Genomic DNA, 18,533 nt, shown 5'->3' with positions numbered 1-18,533 from the left:
CTTCAAAGTCCTCCTGCCACTTCACCATAGCAACAGCATGATTAACGATGCTCTCGCACTGACTGAAGGAAGCTGAGATTGTGAAACCTAAATTACACTTCAACTCATTAATCATAGGCAGCATCCCAAATGGTACTCTATTTGGCTATTCCCTTCACAGTGCACTACTAAAGTAGAGCACTACATAGGGAATAATTTGCCATTTAGGACTAAGCCACAGTGTGAAGTGAAGTGAAGGGGGGGCGAATGAAGGACAGTAGACAGCCGACACATCCACCTGGGGCTAAACTAACCCACAGCTATGGCTGTCTTTCTGTTCTGTCTGTTCTGTCTCAGCCCTATTGCTGTCTAAGTGGAGCTGGTCTGTGTGATGGAGACCACATGCCAGTGGGGAAGAGAGGGAAGACTGTTGACAGTGGAGTGGTCTGGGAGAGCAGAGGTGAATGGAGGAAACACTCAGTCCCCTACGACAAAACAGTGGTCTTTACACGGGAGACTATTGTTTATTGACACAGGGTAAGTTGAAGTTTGTCCTTATCCACTGTTCCAGGGTCAGATTGGTTTCCTTACCCTACTGATTAGAGAGCCGTTAGAGCCGTTAGTATACATTGCTGGGTAATCTGACCCTGGATCTGTGGCTAAGGGGCAATTTATACCTGGAACATAGAGTATAGGACGCTACAGCCCACCCCACCACATCTCCCTTCCCTACCTGGCTGATGCCTGTTCCAGTTTGTATAGAGCAGGGGTAGGGTGGATCCGTTGTGTCCCCCCAGCCAGCTGTACTCTCCTTGGTTACCCTGGTCCTGTAGGGCCGTCCAGTAAAAGACGCTACCGTTGGCCCCCATCTCACTCACCAGGCTGTTCAGGAAGGCCTGCTCAAACCTGCCATGGAGAGAAATCAACAATCATTCATAAGAAAGTAGTCTTGTCACTATGAAATATGGGAGTTCCCATTTAAGGTGTGCACGAAATGGTTAAGATGAGAAGTCCAAGTCAGAAATCAGACCTGTTTTCCACTGTGACCAGAGGAGCCTTGCAGTAGTAACCCTTGACAGCGTCTTCATAGCTCTGCTCGTGGCTCGTCACCATGTAGCAAGAGCGGCCCTTCCGCTTCCAGCCCTGTGGGGAAGAGATACAGAGGTAGGATCTTCATTTGAGCCAGTTTGCTACAGCAGGAAAATAATCCTGCACAGCAGCAGGAAACGTGAATTATTATGTGGATTATAATCAAAAGACATTGTCTGTAGGGGTTGATCCATTGTTTTGTTTTTGTTACGGCAAGTTAAGTCTGAAATTAAAGTGGAAATGACAAACTTTGCAAACCTTTTTTAACCTCGAATACACTACAAGGGAGGGAACCAACGAGTGATCGAATGAAGGTCCTACGTCTGTATCTTAGTTTGATTAAATGAATTTAAAAAACAAATGCAAAAACATTATATGCGTGAATGTTTCTACCGCAGACACCATCCAGGAGTGAGAGCAGCCAAGACAAGGCGCTGAATATACTGGAGGAGATCGACTAGAGGTGGGAGCCAGACTCACACATTACTCCATGTCTATACACACAGACACCTGAAAGGAGTCTGGGCCGGTGGACAAGAATAGCAACAAGCTCAGGAGAGCCGGGCCAAGCTGACTGGATTGGGTTACAATCCAAACATTCTGGCAGTAAGAGCCTGCATAGTTTGGAATTAGCAGTAGACGACAGTGGCTAATACAAGCAAACACACGTGGAGGATTGGGGTCAGGGGAACGGAGGGTGGGGGGGTTAGGGGGTTAGGGCTATGACTGGGCCCATCTGTTAGGACTGGAGGGGGCTTGGGGAGGGGGCTTTGGGAAGTGTCTTAGGGACAGGAAGTAGTAGTGTTTGGACAAGTGTCCTACATTTCACTCCCACCTCCCCATACACACTTGATGACATTACATTTACATTTAAGTCATTTAGCAGACGCTCTTATCCAGAGCGACTTACAAATTGGTGCATTCACCTTATGACATCGAGTGGAACAGTCACTTTACAATAGTGCATCTAGATCTTAAAGGGGGGGGTGAGAGGGATTACTTATCCTATCCTAGGTATTCCTTAAAGAGGTGTGGTTTCAGGTGTCTCCGGAAGGTGGTGATTGACTCCGCTGTCCTGGCGTCGTGAGGGAGTTTGTTCCACCATTGGGGGGCCAGAGCAGCGAACAGTTTTGACTGGGCTGAGCGGGAGCTGTACTTCCTCAGTGACCAATCGCAGCCAACACTTGCCGACACGTGTAGAAGAAATGAACACCAGTTCCTCCGCAACGAAGGAGATTCTCTCTTTATGTTGTCAAATCCCTTTCCAACTGAGACCGTTCGTTGTCAATGAACACAGCTCGGGTGATTGTGTGAATTTCACAACGTGGCCTGAATATAATCAAATACAGTCTCTGAAAACAGTCTTTATTCTGTGATGTCCCATATTTTTGAGTGCCTATTGATACTACACCTCCAGGGCGATTTCCTGTCCGTTTTAGGACATGGTGAACAGGGAAACAGCCCTTATGAGTCAATCTGCTTATGTCCTCGTAAACAGAGGTCACGACACCACATGACAGTCAGACAATACGTCATCTAGCTGTTGAATCAGCTCATTGTACTGAATGCAGAGCAGACTCGCCCTAAGCAGGGATCTGAAGCCAACCAGGCACTTTCGCTGTAATGCTAATGCATGTCTGGATATGTGGAACGCCACTATTCTGACCATACAGCATTCCACGGATCCTCTGTCTGACAAAGGACGTAAGGAATCAACCATGCATGGTGCCATGAAGTTCTTCTGGAAACAGTTGGGTTTAGATTGATAAGAGAGCTATGTTGAATTTCAATGTCACCTTCCATGGATATGGCAGATATGCATTCTTCTGCTCAGGGCTGGGACACATGCAGCGCTGATATCTTGTAGGGTTTCTTATCAGATCGTCTGTGTGTGTGTGTGTGTGTGTGTGTGTGTGTGTGTGTGTGTGTGTGTGTGTGTGTGTGTGTGTGTGTGTGTGTGTGTGTGTGTGTGTGTGTGTGTGTGTGTGTGTGTGTGTGTGTGTGTGTGTGTGTGTGTGTGTGTGTGTGTGTGCGTGCGTGCGTGCGTGCGTGCGTGCGTGCGTGCGTGCGTGTGTGCCTACCTCAGGACAGCCCTCGTCCCATGCTTCAGTGGGGAGTAGGGACAGAAGTCCTGCTCTCCTACACACTGCAGGGAGCTTCTCATCGCATGGTGCCAACAGCCAGTTCCCCTCCTAGGACAAACACACACACATATTTGAGTAATTTACTATATTCAGTCAAATACAGATGACGAACCAACAGCAAACTGTAGTCATCCGTGAAAAGGATTCAGTTGACTGTACCGTTAGGTCAGTCTTGGCACAGAGTTGACTGTTGCTATGGGTAGGATGGTGCATGTGCCAGAGAGTGAGGTCGACTGGGGAGCCGTCTGACCACTCCACAGCTGAGGACGATAGCTTCTTTATCAGGCCGATCCACACTTCTGAGCCAGACCCTGAGACTACAGTATACACATATATGTAAATGTACACACATATACACACACACACACAACATACTTAGTTGATTTGTCAATGTGAAAAAACAACTACCTAAAAGACAATACCCTTCCATGATCCTTTATGATGTCCACACTATCCCAGAACAGAGAACACACTATACACTGTTGTCACGCCCTGGCCATAGAGAGGATTTTATTCTCTATTTTGGTTAGGCCAGGGTGTGATTAGGGTGGGCATTTCTATGTTTTCTATTTATTTTTGTTTTGCCTGGTGTGGTTCTCAATCAGAGGCAGCTGTCTATCGTTGTCTCTGATTGAGAATCATACTTAGGCAGCTTTTTCCCACCTGTGTTTTGTGGGTTGTTGTTTTCAGTTTTGTGTCTGCATCAGACAGAGTTGTTTCGTTTTGTTCCATTTTGTTATTTTGTTTCAGTGTTCAGTTTGAATAAATAATCATGAACATGTTTGGTCGTCTTCTTCAGACGAGCGTTACAACCGTCCCATGATCCTTTATGATGTCCACACTATCCCAGAACAGGGAACACACTATATACCGTCCCATGATCCTTTATGATGTCCACACTATCCCAGAACATAGAACACACTATACACCGTCCCATGATCCTTTATGATGTCCACACGATCCCAGAACGTAGAACACACTATATACCACATACTAGAATATAGAACCCCAGATTCAGACTCACCGTTAGCCAGCAGGCCCAGCAACAGTTCTACATCAGATAGCGAGTGTAGGCTGGTGAGGTTGGCCCCTATCGAGTTACAGGCAGTGGAGGAGTCCTCCCAGCTCCCTGCCTCAGCCTCTGCCAGGGCTTTGTAGCAGTAACGGTTGTGGGCCAGCCAGCCCTCGGAACACACTGTGCGGTAGTACTGCCAGTTATCTGGGGGCGGGTGACGGAGAGGAAAGGAGACGAGAGGTAACGGTCCAATTCAGTACAAAAACATTAGCACCTGTCATTCTAAGATTTAGGGGTAAAGAGAGAAAAGGCCCAAGTATTTGGTATTTTATTAGGATCCCCATTAGTTGTTGCAAAAGCAGCCGTTACACTTCCTGTGGTCCACACAAAACATGAAACATAATACAGAATGACATAATACAGAACATCAATAGACAAGAACAGCTCAAGGACAGAACTAAAAAAAAAAAATGTAAAGGCACACGTAGCCTACATATCAATGCATACACACAAAAGAGTAATCTCGCATTGCCAACTCTTCCAAGTGACGTTCATCACTCTGGAGAAATATAAATGGAGGAAAGTAAATGGAAGTTCGGTCCTAGGAGGAAACATTCTCAAATGGAGATGTACTACTTGTAAACTTCTCTAATAAGAACGCTCATCCTCCATTTGAAAACATTTCCAGTGCCATGCCTACTGAATCGTACCCGACCTATGTTTTCTGTTATAGCCCTGTTATAGCCTAGCGTGGAAGAAGCAGAGGTCAAGAGTTCATGTTCCAGGTGGAACCCAGCTGTTGAGCTGCTAGCTGGAGCTCCTCTCCCATTCTATTCGTAGGATCATTCAAAAGACATCACTCACTGGGAGTGACTCAGAACTTCTACTGTCACTGGGATAAATAACAAGACAAATATCAGGAAAAAAAACATCCAAGCAGTGCCCAAATGCTGACCTGTTAGAGAAGGTTTTTTAGTACCACTCAACAGTTCTTGATGGGAAGAACATCGTTTTGGAACATTACAGATGGATAATTCACCAGACGACTCTCGAGCCAGACAGAAACAATTGAGTCATCTGTATCAACCAAAACAAACAGCCAAAAGTTGCTCATGGTTATTGAGTTTGACCTATTAGAAAGGGCTGTTCAGAACTGTTAACAAGTACTAGTTGGAGACTGTGTATAAGAATATGACAAATGGGATAGCTCACCATGCCCTTTTGAGCCAGACAGAGACAGCTGACTCAAGGACCAAACACAACCAAACTCTGTGCATCAGTCCCAAATAGCACCCTATTCCCTACATAATACACTATTTTTGACCAGAGCCCTATGAGCCCTGGTCAAAAGTAGCACACTATATAGGGAATAGGGTGTTATTTAGGATGCAGGTTAATAATTCCCTAGGCCCTCGAGCCAGACGGACCTTTTGATCAGCCTCTACATGTCATCACCGCCTATAAACCACAATGTAAAGAGGTTACTGTGAATCTGACAGTAGCTTACAGGCAGCTCGGTGGCAAGTCAAATTCTGTACGTCATATGACAGTACCCCTACTGTAACATAAATGCAGTATCAAAGCAAGTACTGTGTAATAACACACAGTACAATACCTTAACATATACTGTAATATACTGTAACAAAATAAAAGTGAACGCTAACGTAATCGGAATGAATGAATGGATGAATGAATGGATGAATTCATGAAATTCATTGAGGGGAGGGGTTTCTATTTTACAGCATTTTACAGTAGCAAGCAGGTTGGCTGCGAGGTAAAGTGTTTACACATTACAGTATATGAATTACAATTTGGTGTTTTATATCGCGTGTACTTCTAGAGGCCTTAACAAAGGCTTCCAAACTGGCAGTGACTGTAATGTGTCCCCTTCTGTATCTGTCCCCGACTTTGGGGCACTATAACCACATAGGAGTTAAACTGCTACAGCATTCTCACTTCCAGGTGCAACAAGTATAGTCTTTTACAAGGCACACCTCAGAATATGTTAATTAGCCAGAAACAACAGTACCATGCACCAACTAGTGGCCAAAAGATTTTTGGCGCTCCAAAGCTTAGGTACGGTTGTCACGCCTTGGTCATTGTATTTTGTGTTTTTGTTATATGTTTGGGTAGGCCAGGGTGTGACATGGGTTTATATGTTGTGTTTCGTATTGGGGTTTGTATTATTTGGGATCGCGGCTGATTAGGGGTGTTGTTAGGCTTGGCTGCCTGAGGCGATTTTCAATTAGAGTCAGGTGCTTATCGTTGTCTCTGATTGGGAGCCGTATTTAGGCAGCCTGAGTTTCGCTTTGTATTTCGTGGGTGATTGTACCTGTCTCTGTGTTGTAGTCACCAGATAGGCTGTAATTAGTTTCACGTTCTGTTCTGTTGTTTTTGTATTTAGTTTCAGTTATTTCATGTACCGCGTTTTTTCATTCATTAAAGTCATGAGTAACCAACACGCTGCATTTCGGTCCGACTCTCTTCCTTCAACAGACAAACACCGTTACAGAATCACCCACCACTCACGGACCGAGCAGTGTGTAAACTGGCAGGAGCAAAAGGAGGACGTTATGGACGGTAGAGGCATGGAATATACGACGTGGGAAGAAATCGACAGGTGGGCAGCCGACCCAGAGAGAGTGCAGGCGCCCGCCTGGGATTCGCTTCAGCAGTGCGAAGAGGGCTATAGACGAATGGAGTCAAAAAGGAAAACACGGCGACGCAGAGCGAAAACCGAAAGTAACCTCCAATTATTTATTGGGGAAGGGCGCAGAGAGAGAGTGGTTGAGTCAGGGTTCAGACCTGAGCCAACTCTCCCTGTTAATCGTGAAGAGCAGTTGCAGTGGGAGAGGCTGCACCACTTGGAGAATTGGACATGGGAGGAGGAATTAGACGGTAAAGGACCCTGGGCTCAGCCTGGAGAATATCGCCGTCCCAAGGAAGAAATAGAAGCGGCTAAAGCAGAGAGGCGCTGGTATGAGGAGGCAGCACGGCGACGCTGTTGGAAGCCTGAAAAGCAGCCCCAAAAAAATATTGGGGGGGGCTAGAAGGGAGTATGGTTATGCCAGGTAGGAGACCTGCGCAAACTCCCTGTGCTCACCGTTGGGCTAGAGAGACCGGGCAGGCACCGTGTTATGCTATGGAGCGCACGGTGTTTCCAGTGCGGGTGCAGAGCCAGGTGCGGTACATACCAGCCCTTTCTATTGGCCGGGCTAGAGTGGGCATCGAGCCAGGTAGGCTTGGGCAGGCTCGGTGCTCAAGAGCTCCAGTGCGCCAGCACGGTCCGGTCTATCCAGAGCCACCTCCACACACCAGTCCTCCGGTAGCAGCTCCCCACACCAGGCTTCCTGTGCGTGTCCTCGATCCAGTACCACCAGTTCCAGCACCACGCACCAGGCCTCCAGTGCGCCTCGCCTGTTCAGCGCAGCCAGCGCTTTTCTCCTCTCCTGCGCTGTCGGAGTCTCCCGCTTGTTTAGCGCAGCCAGAGCCTTTCTCCTCTCCTGTGCTGCAGGAGTCTCCTGTCTGCCCAGCGTCGCCAGTGCTCCCAGTCTGCCCACCGCCGCCAGTGCTCCCAGTCTGCCCAGCGCCGCCAGTGCTCCCAGTCTGCCCAGCGCCGCCAGTCTGCCCAGCGCCGCCAGTCTGCCCAGCGCCGCCAGTCTGCCCAGCGCCGCCAGTGCTCCCAGTCTGCCCAGCACCGCCAGTGCTCTCAGTCTGCCCAGCGCCGACAGTGCTTCCAGATCTGCCAGACAACCAGTCTCTTCCAGATCTGCCAGACAACCAGTCTCTTCCAGATCTGCCAGACAACCAGTCTCTTCCAGATCTGCCAGACAACCAGTCTCTTCCAGATCTGCCAGACAACCAGTCTCTTCCAGATCTGCCAGACAAACAGTCTCTTCCAGATCTGCTTGTCAACCTGAATCTTCCAGTTCCGCCAGCCAGCCAGGATTTACCGGAGCCTACTACCTGCCTGAGCTTCATCTCAGTACTGGGCTTCCTCTCAGTACTGGGCTTCCTCTCAGTACTGGGCTTCCTCTCAGTACTGGGCTTCCCCTCAGTCCCGGGCTGCCCCTCAGTCCCGAGCTGCCCCTCTGTCCCGAGCTGCCCCTCTGTCCCGAGCTGCCCCTCTGTCCCGAGCTGCCCCTCTGTCCCGAGCTGCCCCTCAGTCCCGAGATGCTCCTCAGTTATGTGGGGATCTGGGTGAGGACTTTTAGGCCATGGTCGGCGGAGAGGGTGGATTATCCGAGGACGCGAAGGGGAGGAACAAGGACATTTATGGAGTGGGGTCCACATCCCGAGCCGGAACTGCCACCATGGACAGACGCCCACCCGGACCCTCCCTATGCTTTTGAGGTGCGTCCGGGAGTCCGCACCTTAGGGGGGGGTTCTGTCACGCCTTGGTCATTGTATTTTGTGTTTTTGTTATATGTTTGGGTAGGCCAGGGTGTGACATGGGTTTATATGTTGTGTTTCGTATTGGGGTTTGTATTATTTGGGATCGCGGCTGATTAGGGGTGTTGTTAGGCTTGGCTGCCTGAGGCGATTCTCAATTAGAGTCAGGTGCTTATCGTTGTCTCTGATTGGGAGCCGTATTTAGGCAGCCTGAGTTTCGCTTTGTATTTCGTGGGTGATTGTACCTGTCTCTGTGTTGTAGTCACCAGATAGGCTGTAATTAGTTTCACGTTCCGTTCTGTTGTTTTTGTATTTAGTTTCAGTTATTTCATGTACCGCGTTTTTTCATTCATTAAAGTCATGAGTAACCAACACGCTGCATTTCGGTCCGACTCTCTTCCTTCAACAGACGAACACCGTTACAGAATCACCCACCACTCACGGACCGAGCAGTGTGTAAACTGGCAGGAGCAAAAGGAGGACGTTATGGACGGTAGAGGCATAGAATATACGACGTGGGAAGAAATCGACAGGTGGGCAGCCGACCCAGAGAGAGTGCAGGCGCCCGCCTGGGATTCGCTTCAGCAGTGCGAAGAGCGCTACAGGCGAATGGAGTCAAAAAGGAAAACACGGCGACGCAGAGCGAAAACCGAAAGTAACCCCCAATTATTTATTGGGGGAGGGCGCAGAGAGAGAGTGGTTGAGTCAGGGTTCAGACCTGAGCCAACTCTCCCTGTTAATCGAGAAGAGCAGTTGCAGTGGGAGAGGCTGCACCACTTGGAGAATTGGACATGGGAGGAGGAATTAGACGGTAAAGTCCCCGGGCTCAGCCTGGAGAATATCGCCGTCCCAAGGAAGAAATAGAAGCGGTTAATGCGGAGATGCGCTGGTATGAGGAGGCAGCACGGCGACGCTGTTGGAAGCCTGAAAAGCAGCCCCCAAAAAATATTGGGGGGGGCTAGAAGGGAGTATGGTTATGCCAGGTAGGAGACCTGCGCAAACTCCCTGTGCTCACCGTTGGGCTAGAGAGACCGGGCAGGCACCGTGTTATGCTATGGAGCGCATGGTGTTTCCAGTGCGGGTGCAGAGCCAGGTGCGGCACATACCAGCCCTTCCTATTGGCCGGGCTAAAGTGGGCATCGAGCCAGGTAGGCTTGGGCAGGCTCAGTGCTCAAGAGCTCCAGTACATGTCTCTGTGTTGTAGTCACCAGATAGGCTGTAATTAGTTTCACGTTCCGTTCTGTTGTTTTTGTATTTAGTTTCAGTTATTTCATGTACTGCGTTTTTTCATTCATTAAAGTCATGAGTAACCAACACGCTGCATTTCGGTCCGACTCTCTTCCTTCAACAGACGAACGCCGTTACAACGGTACTGTATTCTGTGGGTTGGAATTACAGTACCATTTCGAAATACAGCAATTCTATGCCCCGCCCACAACACTTTCACACAATGCACCATCATTTACAGTATGCTGCAGCAAAATATTTCAGAGTATTTCACTGTTGAATATACCCCAAATTACTGTATAATTTACAGTTTTATGTTACAGTGCAGATTATGAATCATTTCTTGTAGTACAATGGCTGAGCACTAAGGCAACAATAGACTGAGCGCCAGTCTGTTTGTGCTATCGCGCCAACTCTCTGTCACTCATTGTCATGACAAACACTGTTTTGCACAAACAGATAGGGGACCAGGTTAGGGCCACAATATGAAACATATAGGACCATTGAAGTCTTACCAAGAGGCTCAGCTCTCCTGGTGTCATTGGGGGTCTTCTTACAGATGTAGGGTAGAGCAGACTCACAGGACAGACTCTGCCACTGGTGCCCCCCCGACGCTGAGTTATACACTCCACACTGCCTGTTGTCCTGCAGAGGGCTGGATGATAGGCCTGGGAGAGACCAACACAGGTAACGGGGGAGTTACAGGTAGAAAGGGAGAAACGTTGGCCTAGTTTCAAACACACATTTCTGGCTCCCACCACTGCTACAGCAGGAACTTCTTGATTCTCCCCGGTGAGATACAAATGGACTGGACCGGTCTGAGCAAAATGACTTCAGAGGGCTACATGAAGCTATTACCTCTTATTACTAACGCTAATGCTGTTCATTCACATCTTAAAGGAGGAATCTGGGCCTTGGAGTGGGAAAGAAAAGGTTGTAGAGCAGCCCAAGTGTCTTACCTGAGGTGAAGTTAACCAAGGCCAGAGGAGCTCCATCAGACCACTGCCACCCTGTTCTCTCACTCAGGTGGTTCAGTCCGATCCACACCATCACCCCCACGTCAGCCAACCGCTCTGAAAGACACAGAACCACACGCATGAACACCACTACCTCTGGTCAAAACGTCTTGTACTTTCTCCAACCTGAATAACAAAAACTATGAGCACAAGTCCGTTTTAAGGCATAATACCGCACCCAAGAGTTTATAGTTTATACAGTTTATACAGTATGTGTAGCTCAGACCATACCACCCACCTTGTCTCCTTTCCTGACTAAAAGTTCAAATAAAGTTTTTAATGTTCAGATAGAACTATTAAATATAGTGATAAAATAGTTTTATGTACCTCTGATGTACATCTGTTCAGTGAGGTCAGTGATGCTGAGTAGACTTCCTCCCTGGGCCAGGCAGGAGGAGTGGGCCTGGCTCCACGTCAGGATGGTGTACAGGTTGAACTGGTAACACGCACGGCTCTCCTGGTTCGAGTCCCAGAACGTATCGCAGCTCAACTCTGGAGGCAGAGACAAAGACATTTGAATATGATCATGGTTGTGTTGTATCGAGAGAAGAAATCGATCAAACCCACACTGTACAACAATACTGTTGTGTGTGTGTGTGTGTGTGTGTGTGTGTGTGTGTGTGTGTGTGTGTGTGTGTGTGTGTGTGTGTGTGTGTGTGTGTGTGTGTGTGTGTGTGTGTGTGTGTGTGTGTGTGTGTGTGTGTGTGTGTGTGTGTGTGTGTGTGTGTGTGTGTGTGTGTGTGCGTCACCTTGACTGGGACAGAAGCCCCATTTCTCATCCTGGTCGTATCGACTTGTGGTGGCACACCAGCGATGGTGGTCCTCGCGCCCCTCTGCCGTGCACTCCGAGTACCACTTGTTGTTGTATTTGAACGGCAGGGCACAGGGCATGCCGTGGGCATTACCCAACAGTGTGTGGATCTCTACAGAGAAAAACATTGTCACCACCACCTTCTTTGGGCTCACGTTCACGGTTATAGAGTGAGTCAGTCTGTTTGTTTTCTTATGGAAGGGATGAGCAGCATTTGCATGGCTGCATTGATATCAAACCAAACTGTGTCTCAATGAAACTGTCTGTGTAGAAAGAGGTCAGTCAGTGCATGTCACTACTATAATATCCTTCGTATGCTAGTGGTGCGCGGGTTGACTCATAACCCGCAGTCCCCCGCAGTTATATCCGCAGAGCGGGTGGGTTTAGTGTCATGAAATATTGTGTGCGTGGAGGACGGGTGGATGGCCGGCGGGTTGAATAAAGAGAAAACGATGCATTCAAAATCCATCAATGTCTCATCCTTATGCAACTCATACGTATAGGCTACAATGAGGTTGGTCTTTTATTAGTTTTATCTGGCGTTAGTGCGTAGGCTAGCCTAAACATTACGGCATAACCGTAGAGCGCCAAAAACACACCGATTGCCAAATGCTTTTTTGGGAAAATGTCGGAGGGAACTGTCTAGGGAACTGTATTGTTCAGATAGGTTAAATGTGATAGCAGCTGACCTGGACACTGACTGTAGGTCGAGAACTTCTCATAGCCTAATTATATTAACTTCTGCAAAATGAATTATTTATTGCAGTAAAACGATACACCTATAGTGACGGGGGGAGGGGGGGGGGGTCGATACGGTTACATATCGGGACACTATTTTTGACGATTTATCGTAAGCAATATTTTTGGAACGGTGTTGAATTGTAATACATATAAAACCGTGGGAATCGCAATACATGTCGTATCGAGGAGATCAAAGACCTGGCAGTGCGGTGCCAGGACAACAACCTCTCCCTCAATGTGAGCAAGACAAAGGAGCTGAGTGTGGACTTCAGGAAAAGGAGGGCCGAACAGGACCCCATTAACATCGACGGGGCTGTAGTGGGGCGGGTCGAGAGTTTCAAGTTCCTTGGTGTCCACATCACCAACAAACTATTATGGTCCAAACACACCAAAACAGTCATGAAGAAGGCACGACAACACATTTTCCTCCCCAGGAGAGTGAAAAGATTTGGCACGAGTCCCCAGATCCTCAAAATATGCACCATCGAGAGCATCCTGACCCGTTGCATCACCGCCTGGTATGGCAACTGCTCGGCATCCTAGGCGCTACAGAGAGTAGTACGTACGGCCCAGTGCATCACTGGGGCCAAGCTTCCTGCCATCCAGGACCTACAGTATATACTAGGCGGTGTCAGAGGAAGGCCCAAAAACTCCAGTCACCAAAGTCATAGACTGTTCTAATAGACTGTAAGCGGTACCGGAGCGCCAAGTCTAGGTCAAAAAGGCTCCTTAACAGCTTCTACCCCCCCAAGCCATAAGACTGCTGAACAATTAATAAAATGGCCACCCGGACTATTTACATTGACACACCCCCACTTTGTTTTTACACGGCTGCTACTCGCTGTTTATTATCTATGCATAGTCACTTTACCTCTACTTACATGTACAAATTACCTCGACTAACCTGTACCCCCGCACATTGACTCGGTACCGACACCCCCTGTATATAGCCTTGTTATTGTTATTTTATCGTGTTACTTTTTATCAAATGTTCTACTTTAGTTTATTTAGTAAATATTTCCTTAACTCTATTTCTTTAACTGCATTGTTGATTAAGGGTTTGTAAGTAAGCATTTCACGGTAATGTTGTATTTGGTGCAGGTGACAAATAAAATTGGAAATGATTTGATAATAGCATATTGTGAAGTCCCTGGCAATTCTCAGCCCTAACACCAAGTGTAAACAGGAGTGGAGAAATAGGATTTATTTCATTCAGCATCTTGAGAGAATGAATGCGCAGTTAGGAACCGTCTGTAAAGGTGCTATCTTTATCAGCATAACAGAAGCTGATAGAATTTCAACCACATAGAATATGCATCCAAAACTAACTGAAATCTTATCAAAAACATGTCGGGTCATTTTAACAGCTTTGAATGGTCTTAAAACCGGTCAAAAATGGCATTTTCTCCCCGGTCCCTAAATGTCTTTGCTCTGCAAGAGCAGCAGAAACAGAAGAGAACAGAGAAAACAAACTTTATCGATGTCAACTACATTGCTGCATTTATTCTATAAATGTATGACATTATTCTGATGAGCAATGGTTTATTTAGTCTTCTAGGGCAACAAGTAATGACAGAAGAGAAGCTGCACATATCTAATTACAGACAAGTTCCTTGACTGAAAAATAGTCTACCAAAATGTAAGTTAATGATAAGCAATGACATACGCCTATCTAAAAAAGGCCTGTCAAAAAAATCGTTCCACCTTCTCTGACTGTACAGCTCTTTTTCTATATTTGCGACTTAGGGTGCGAGCCTCAGATGTTCAAATGTGTCATATATAGTCAGGCGGTTACGAATGGGTTATTAGCAATTGCGGACGGGTGAACAAACAGCTGACTCACGCGTCACTAATGTTGACGACTTACCCTCATAAGGATGGGCACATGGCCCCTCCCCCGGTGTAGAGTACCTCCGCCACTGATGATAACTGGCCCTCTTGACCACCACCAGGCGTCCAGCCACGGACAGCTTCAGCTGGGACGCCCCGTACAACGTATTCCCATTGCACCTCCACCACAGGGTCCGGAGGGGTGAGTCACACTCGAAGGTGCCCAGGGGCTGGGTGGAGTCGCTGATGTTCAGGCCCAGACAGAGGCTGCTACCCAGATTGAAGAGGCGGTGGCGAGACACCCACTTCCACAGCATACGGCGGGTGGGCCTCTCACAGCTCTCCAGGACCAGGTTAGAGGAGGAGGAGGAGATGCAGCGCTTCAGCTGGGTATTCTCCATGATGAACAGACCCTTGTCTGGGAATAGAGGGATTGATGGGTGGAAATGTAGGGTAGTGGGGAAGAATAATAGCATCTTCTACTGTAAACTTTACTATGCTCTCTACCTCTCTACGACACCAATATTGGTGTTTGAGCACGGTTCTGCTGGACTGAACGAGTGTGTTCGCATACTCCCTTAAAAGACCTTTGCTTGAAAAACGAGAAAAGGTACTGTTTGTCCAACTTGAGAAGCCACAGCCAATATACACTTACTCAAAACAGTCAGAATTCATTTGAAAAAATTAAAAACGCATCTGTCATTAATTTTGACGTTTTTATCGAGATCTTAGTTGCGCAATTTTAAATCTAACTATGATGTTTGCTGCAGTATTTCTCAAGTAAACAAATGCCATGAATGCGAGTCATATATTGTTGAATGGCAACTAACACTTTATTGAAGAATCCCTACAGATGACCAATGACAGATGATGGGACTGTTTTGTGTGCACGAACAGCCGAAAAAAACGTGCCGAAATCCAAAACGCACAAAAAAATTCACAAACGATCTTCATAATATATGCACGTATTGTTCCGAACGGTTAATTGTTCAGGGGCCTATCCGTGTCGTTCGCCTATACACATGTCTGAAACAAGTGCGAATTTTTATAGGCTGCTAAAATTGTATTATTACGCCTACGCATAATAACATTACTATGACAACATTACCACTAGGCTAGATTGTCATATCCGATAAACATTTAAAGTTCAATGAGACTGGAAACTGGAGTTTAGGTCATGGACAGGCCTACTCTCTGTGCCCAACCAAATAACATATCTGAGCCTGTTTCTCTCTCTCTCTCTGTGTATGTGTGCCTAGTTAAATACATGTTAAATTAACATACAATAAAAATGTGTGTGTCCCCCGTCATTCCTTTGGCATAATTCCATGACCCAATTTGAGCCCATCTGAGCCTACAGTTGCTATACTGTGCAAACAGTCTACCCATGGTTACCTTTACTTGACCCTAATCTGTCCGTCCCTCTACCCATAACAGCATCAATGTTGATGTTTTATTCTTTCTGACCTTTCCAATCTGCATCAGAAGCCTGATGGTCACATGATGAGTCCATTCATTAATTGATCATGCATAAAAAGGGCAAAATGTTCTTATTTACGAAACCATTTTGCAGTACTCCCAGATGACACAACAATTCAACTATCTTTTCTTATATTGTTCATTGTATTTTTCCATAATCGAAACCGAGAATAATACAATGCATCTCGCCATGCATCCAGCGGCGCAGCGCTGTAGCCTACAGAAGCCTATGCAAATATCTTGTCTTGCACATACAGTATTACCACACTTGCGTACACAAGAGTCTTTCTTATTGTAGACTTTCTTGTCCTGACTTACCTATCATTTATAATTCTTGAAATAAAACTGAACAGTAGGCTACTAGTGGACACATTTCGATGTCCGATGCAGTCTGAGTTGAACTTACTGTAGAGTTCGGAAAGATCTTTTTTCTCCAACACCACATCGTCTTCAATCACACAGTCGCAGCTATTCATAAAGACTATTGCAAAGATTAACAAGAGCACTCCTGAAGATTCTGTACAGCGTGATAAATATACTCTCATTTCGACGACAAGTTGCTGAATAAAAAGGCAGGAGTTCGAACATTCCGTGGTTGTTTTTCTCCTGAAAAACTTTCCGAAAGTTTGGGTAATCGCGACGTCACGGCCCAAGGTCTCTGCGGGGTAGTAAAGGCAGCATAGCCTATATTTCTTCCAGACAATTTTTGGGCGGGGGTCGGCTTTTATGGTTTTTACACACGTTTTAGAAGAACATTGATAGTCTATTTCAAATAATACTCAACAATAGGTTTACATCATTTACACTCAACGATAACAAATCAAAACATGACGATGATGTGGCAACAACTCAAAAGTTCAACTTTATTTTTGCGCCATACATTAAAGTTAGTCAATTATTCTTCTCAAAATGATTCCAATCAAGATTACACAATTCAAGGCTCAGCCTCGACTCAAAACCCAAAGCAAAACATTCATAACACAAAAAAAAACATGAAACATTATTGCAGTAGTATCAAGCCTACTCAGCTTATTCTCCGTTTTAGGCTACCTATGTCCCAACCCAAAGTCTATGAAAAAAAGTAAAGATGTAGGTTCTTAATTTGAGCCAGTTTGCTACATCAAGAAAATAACCCTGCAGCAACCAGAAATGTAAATTATTATGTGGATTACAATTAATGGACAAATCTGACATTTCAAAGTGGAAATTACAAACTTCAGAAACCTTTTTAAACCTCAAATACACCACAAGTTTAGCATTTCCTGCATTGCAGGAAAGTTCTCCTGCAACAGGGTGATCAAATTAAAATCCTACATCTGTAACAACCTAAATGGGAAAATCCAGTGTTCAGTTTCAGCAGAGCGTTTGTACCAAAGACAACTTTAAGAGCAGCAAAATCAAAGTCATTTCATGTAGAGATGATTCATAGCTAGACATTCCATTGTCTGTCTGCTGATATGAGATAGCATCCCTGAAGATGATCCAGACCTTATGGAGTGATACAATGTTGCACATTGTGGTGATTACAATTTGTCCTTACATCACACACATACACACACTTGCATGCGCACGCACACACACGCACGCATGCACGCACGCACGCACGCACGCACACACACACACACACACACACACATAGATAGATACTATACAACATAAACATCTCCACAACTGCCCTAACGGACTTCCAGTGCACTCAACTGCTGGTAAATATTTTACATATACAGGCTGATGTCATCATCAGTAGCCATCCATTGAATGAATATCAACTTTCGGTCTCCCTGCACTTTTATAAGTTACATTTTTAAACGTTGATGTCGAGCTTCTAAACAGAGGGTTTGTACCCTGTGGAGAAAGAAAAAAAACTGTTTAACAGTAAATTATACAAGAATTTCAAAGTAACTGACATGAGACAGAGCAAAAGAGGACAAGGACACCATCTTACCGACTGCCATTTAGCCTTTGCCCTCTCGGCCTCAAACTTGGCGACCTCATTGCGGTCGTGGACTGAGATCAACAGCTTCCACACCCCCAGCAGGATGAGGCCGATGGTGAGAATGGACAGAGAGACCCCCAGTACTATCATAGCTATGTTGGGGGGCTCAGGACAGTCTGGAAGGATGAGAGAGAGAGAGAGAGAGAGAGAGAGAGAGAGAGAGAGAGAGAGAGAGAGAGAGAGAGAGAGAGAGAGAGAGAGACAGTTACGTCCGTAGTCATTACAGAGACACGTTTTTAAGGTGTAATTGTAATAGCAAGTTTTCTTAGCACAATTAGCGAGATAAATTTGTTGATTATTAGAGTAACCGTTACCCTGGTTGTGATAGAAATGGAGAACTTTTATGCTAATGTTATGAATATATATTTTATATTGGTCACATGATGAGTCTGATCATTACAGTGATCAGACTCATCATTTGCTCCAGAGTGGCGCAGCGATCTAAGGCACTGCATCTTGAGGCGTCACTACAGACACCCTGGTTCGATTCCAGGCTTGTATCACAACCGGCTGTGATTGGGAGTCCCATAGGGCGGCACACAATTGGCCCAGTGTCATCAAGGTTTGGCCGGTGTAGGCCGTCATTGTCAATAAGTATTTGTTCTCAACTGACTTGCCTGGTTAAAATAAAGGTAATAACAAATATAAACAATTATGTTTCCCACTGAGATATTCACCTCCGCCTGTTAACGGACTTACTGTATGTCCGGCCCCATCAGATTCACTAAGCCCCTTTACCGGTTGCACTCGCTACTTCCGCAAAGGACTGTATGAAAACGATTCACCATGACGGTCTACGTTCGCTTAAACCTCT

General features: G+C 46.3%; 2 protein-coding genes across 5 annotated transcripts in view; both read right to left on the bottom strand.

The window, feature by feature from the left end:
• pla2r1 (phospholipase A2 receptor 1) overlaps positions 1-16,418 on the bottom strand; it is a 28,575-nt gene extending 12,157 nt beyond the window's left edge. The window contains exons 1-11 of the mRNA XM_046323914.1: positions 16,130-16,418; positions 14,282-14,662; positions 11,612-11,785; positions 11,190-11,354; positions 10,806-10,919; positions 10,362-10,514; positions 4,237-4,431; positions 3,372-3,529; positions 3,150-3,260; positions 1,010-1,122; positions 713-885 (exon numbers count right to left, since the gene is read on the bottom strand). Coding sequence (XP_046179870.1) covers positions 713-885; positions 1,010-1,122; positions 3,150-3,260; positions 3,372-3,529; positions 4,237-4,431; positions 10,362-10,514; positions 10,806-10,919; positions 11,190-11,354; positions 11,612-11,785; positions 14,282-14,662; positions 16,130-16,268 — 1,876 coding nt within the window. The 5' untranslated portion in view covers positions 16,269-16,418. The remainder of the gene's footprint in view (positions 1-712; positions 886-1,009; positions 1,123-3,149; positions 3,261-3,371; positions 3,530-4,236; positions 4,432-10,361; positions 10,515-10,805; positions 10,920-11,189; positions 11,355-11,611; positions 11,786-14,281; positions 14,663-16,129) is intronic.
• Positions 16,419-16,562: 144 nt separating this feature from the next.
• The window catches only part of LOC124011203 (integrin beta-6-like), a 23,932-nt gene continuing 21,961 nt past the window's right edge, over positions 16,563-18,533 (bottom strand). For all 4 annotated transcript variants that reach the window (XM_046324325.1, XM_046324326.1, XM_046324323.1 and 1 more), the window contains exons 15-16: positions 17,669-17,835; positions 16,563-17,568 (exon numbers count right to left, since the gene is read on the bottom strand). In XM_046324325.1, coding sequence (XP_046180281.1) covers positions 17,464-17,568; positions 17,669-17,835 — 272 coding nt within the window. In that variant the 3' untranslated portion in view covers positions 16,563-17,463. The remainder of the gene's footprint in view (positions 17,569-17,668; positions 17,836-18,533) is intronic.

The sequence above is a fragment of the Oncorhynchus gorbuscha genome, linkage group LG23 (genome assembly GCF_021184085.1).
Source record: "Oncorhynchus gorbuscha isolate QuinsamMale2020 ecotype Even-year linkage group LG23, OgorEven_v1.0, whole genome shotgun sequence".
Classification (NCBI taxonomy): domain Eukaryota; kingdom Metazoa; phylum Chordata; class Actinopteri; order Salmoniformes; family Salmonidae; genus Oncorhynchus; species Oncorhynchus gorbuscha.
This window is presented reverse-complemented; position numbering and strand designations above follow the sequence as displayed.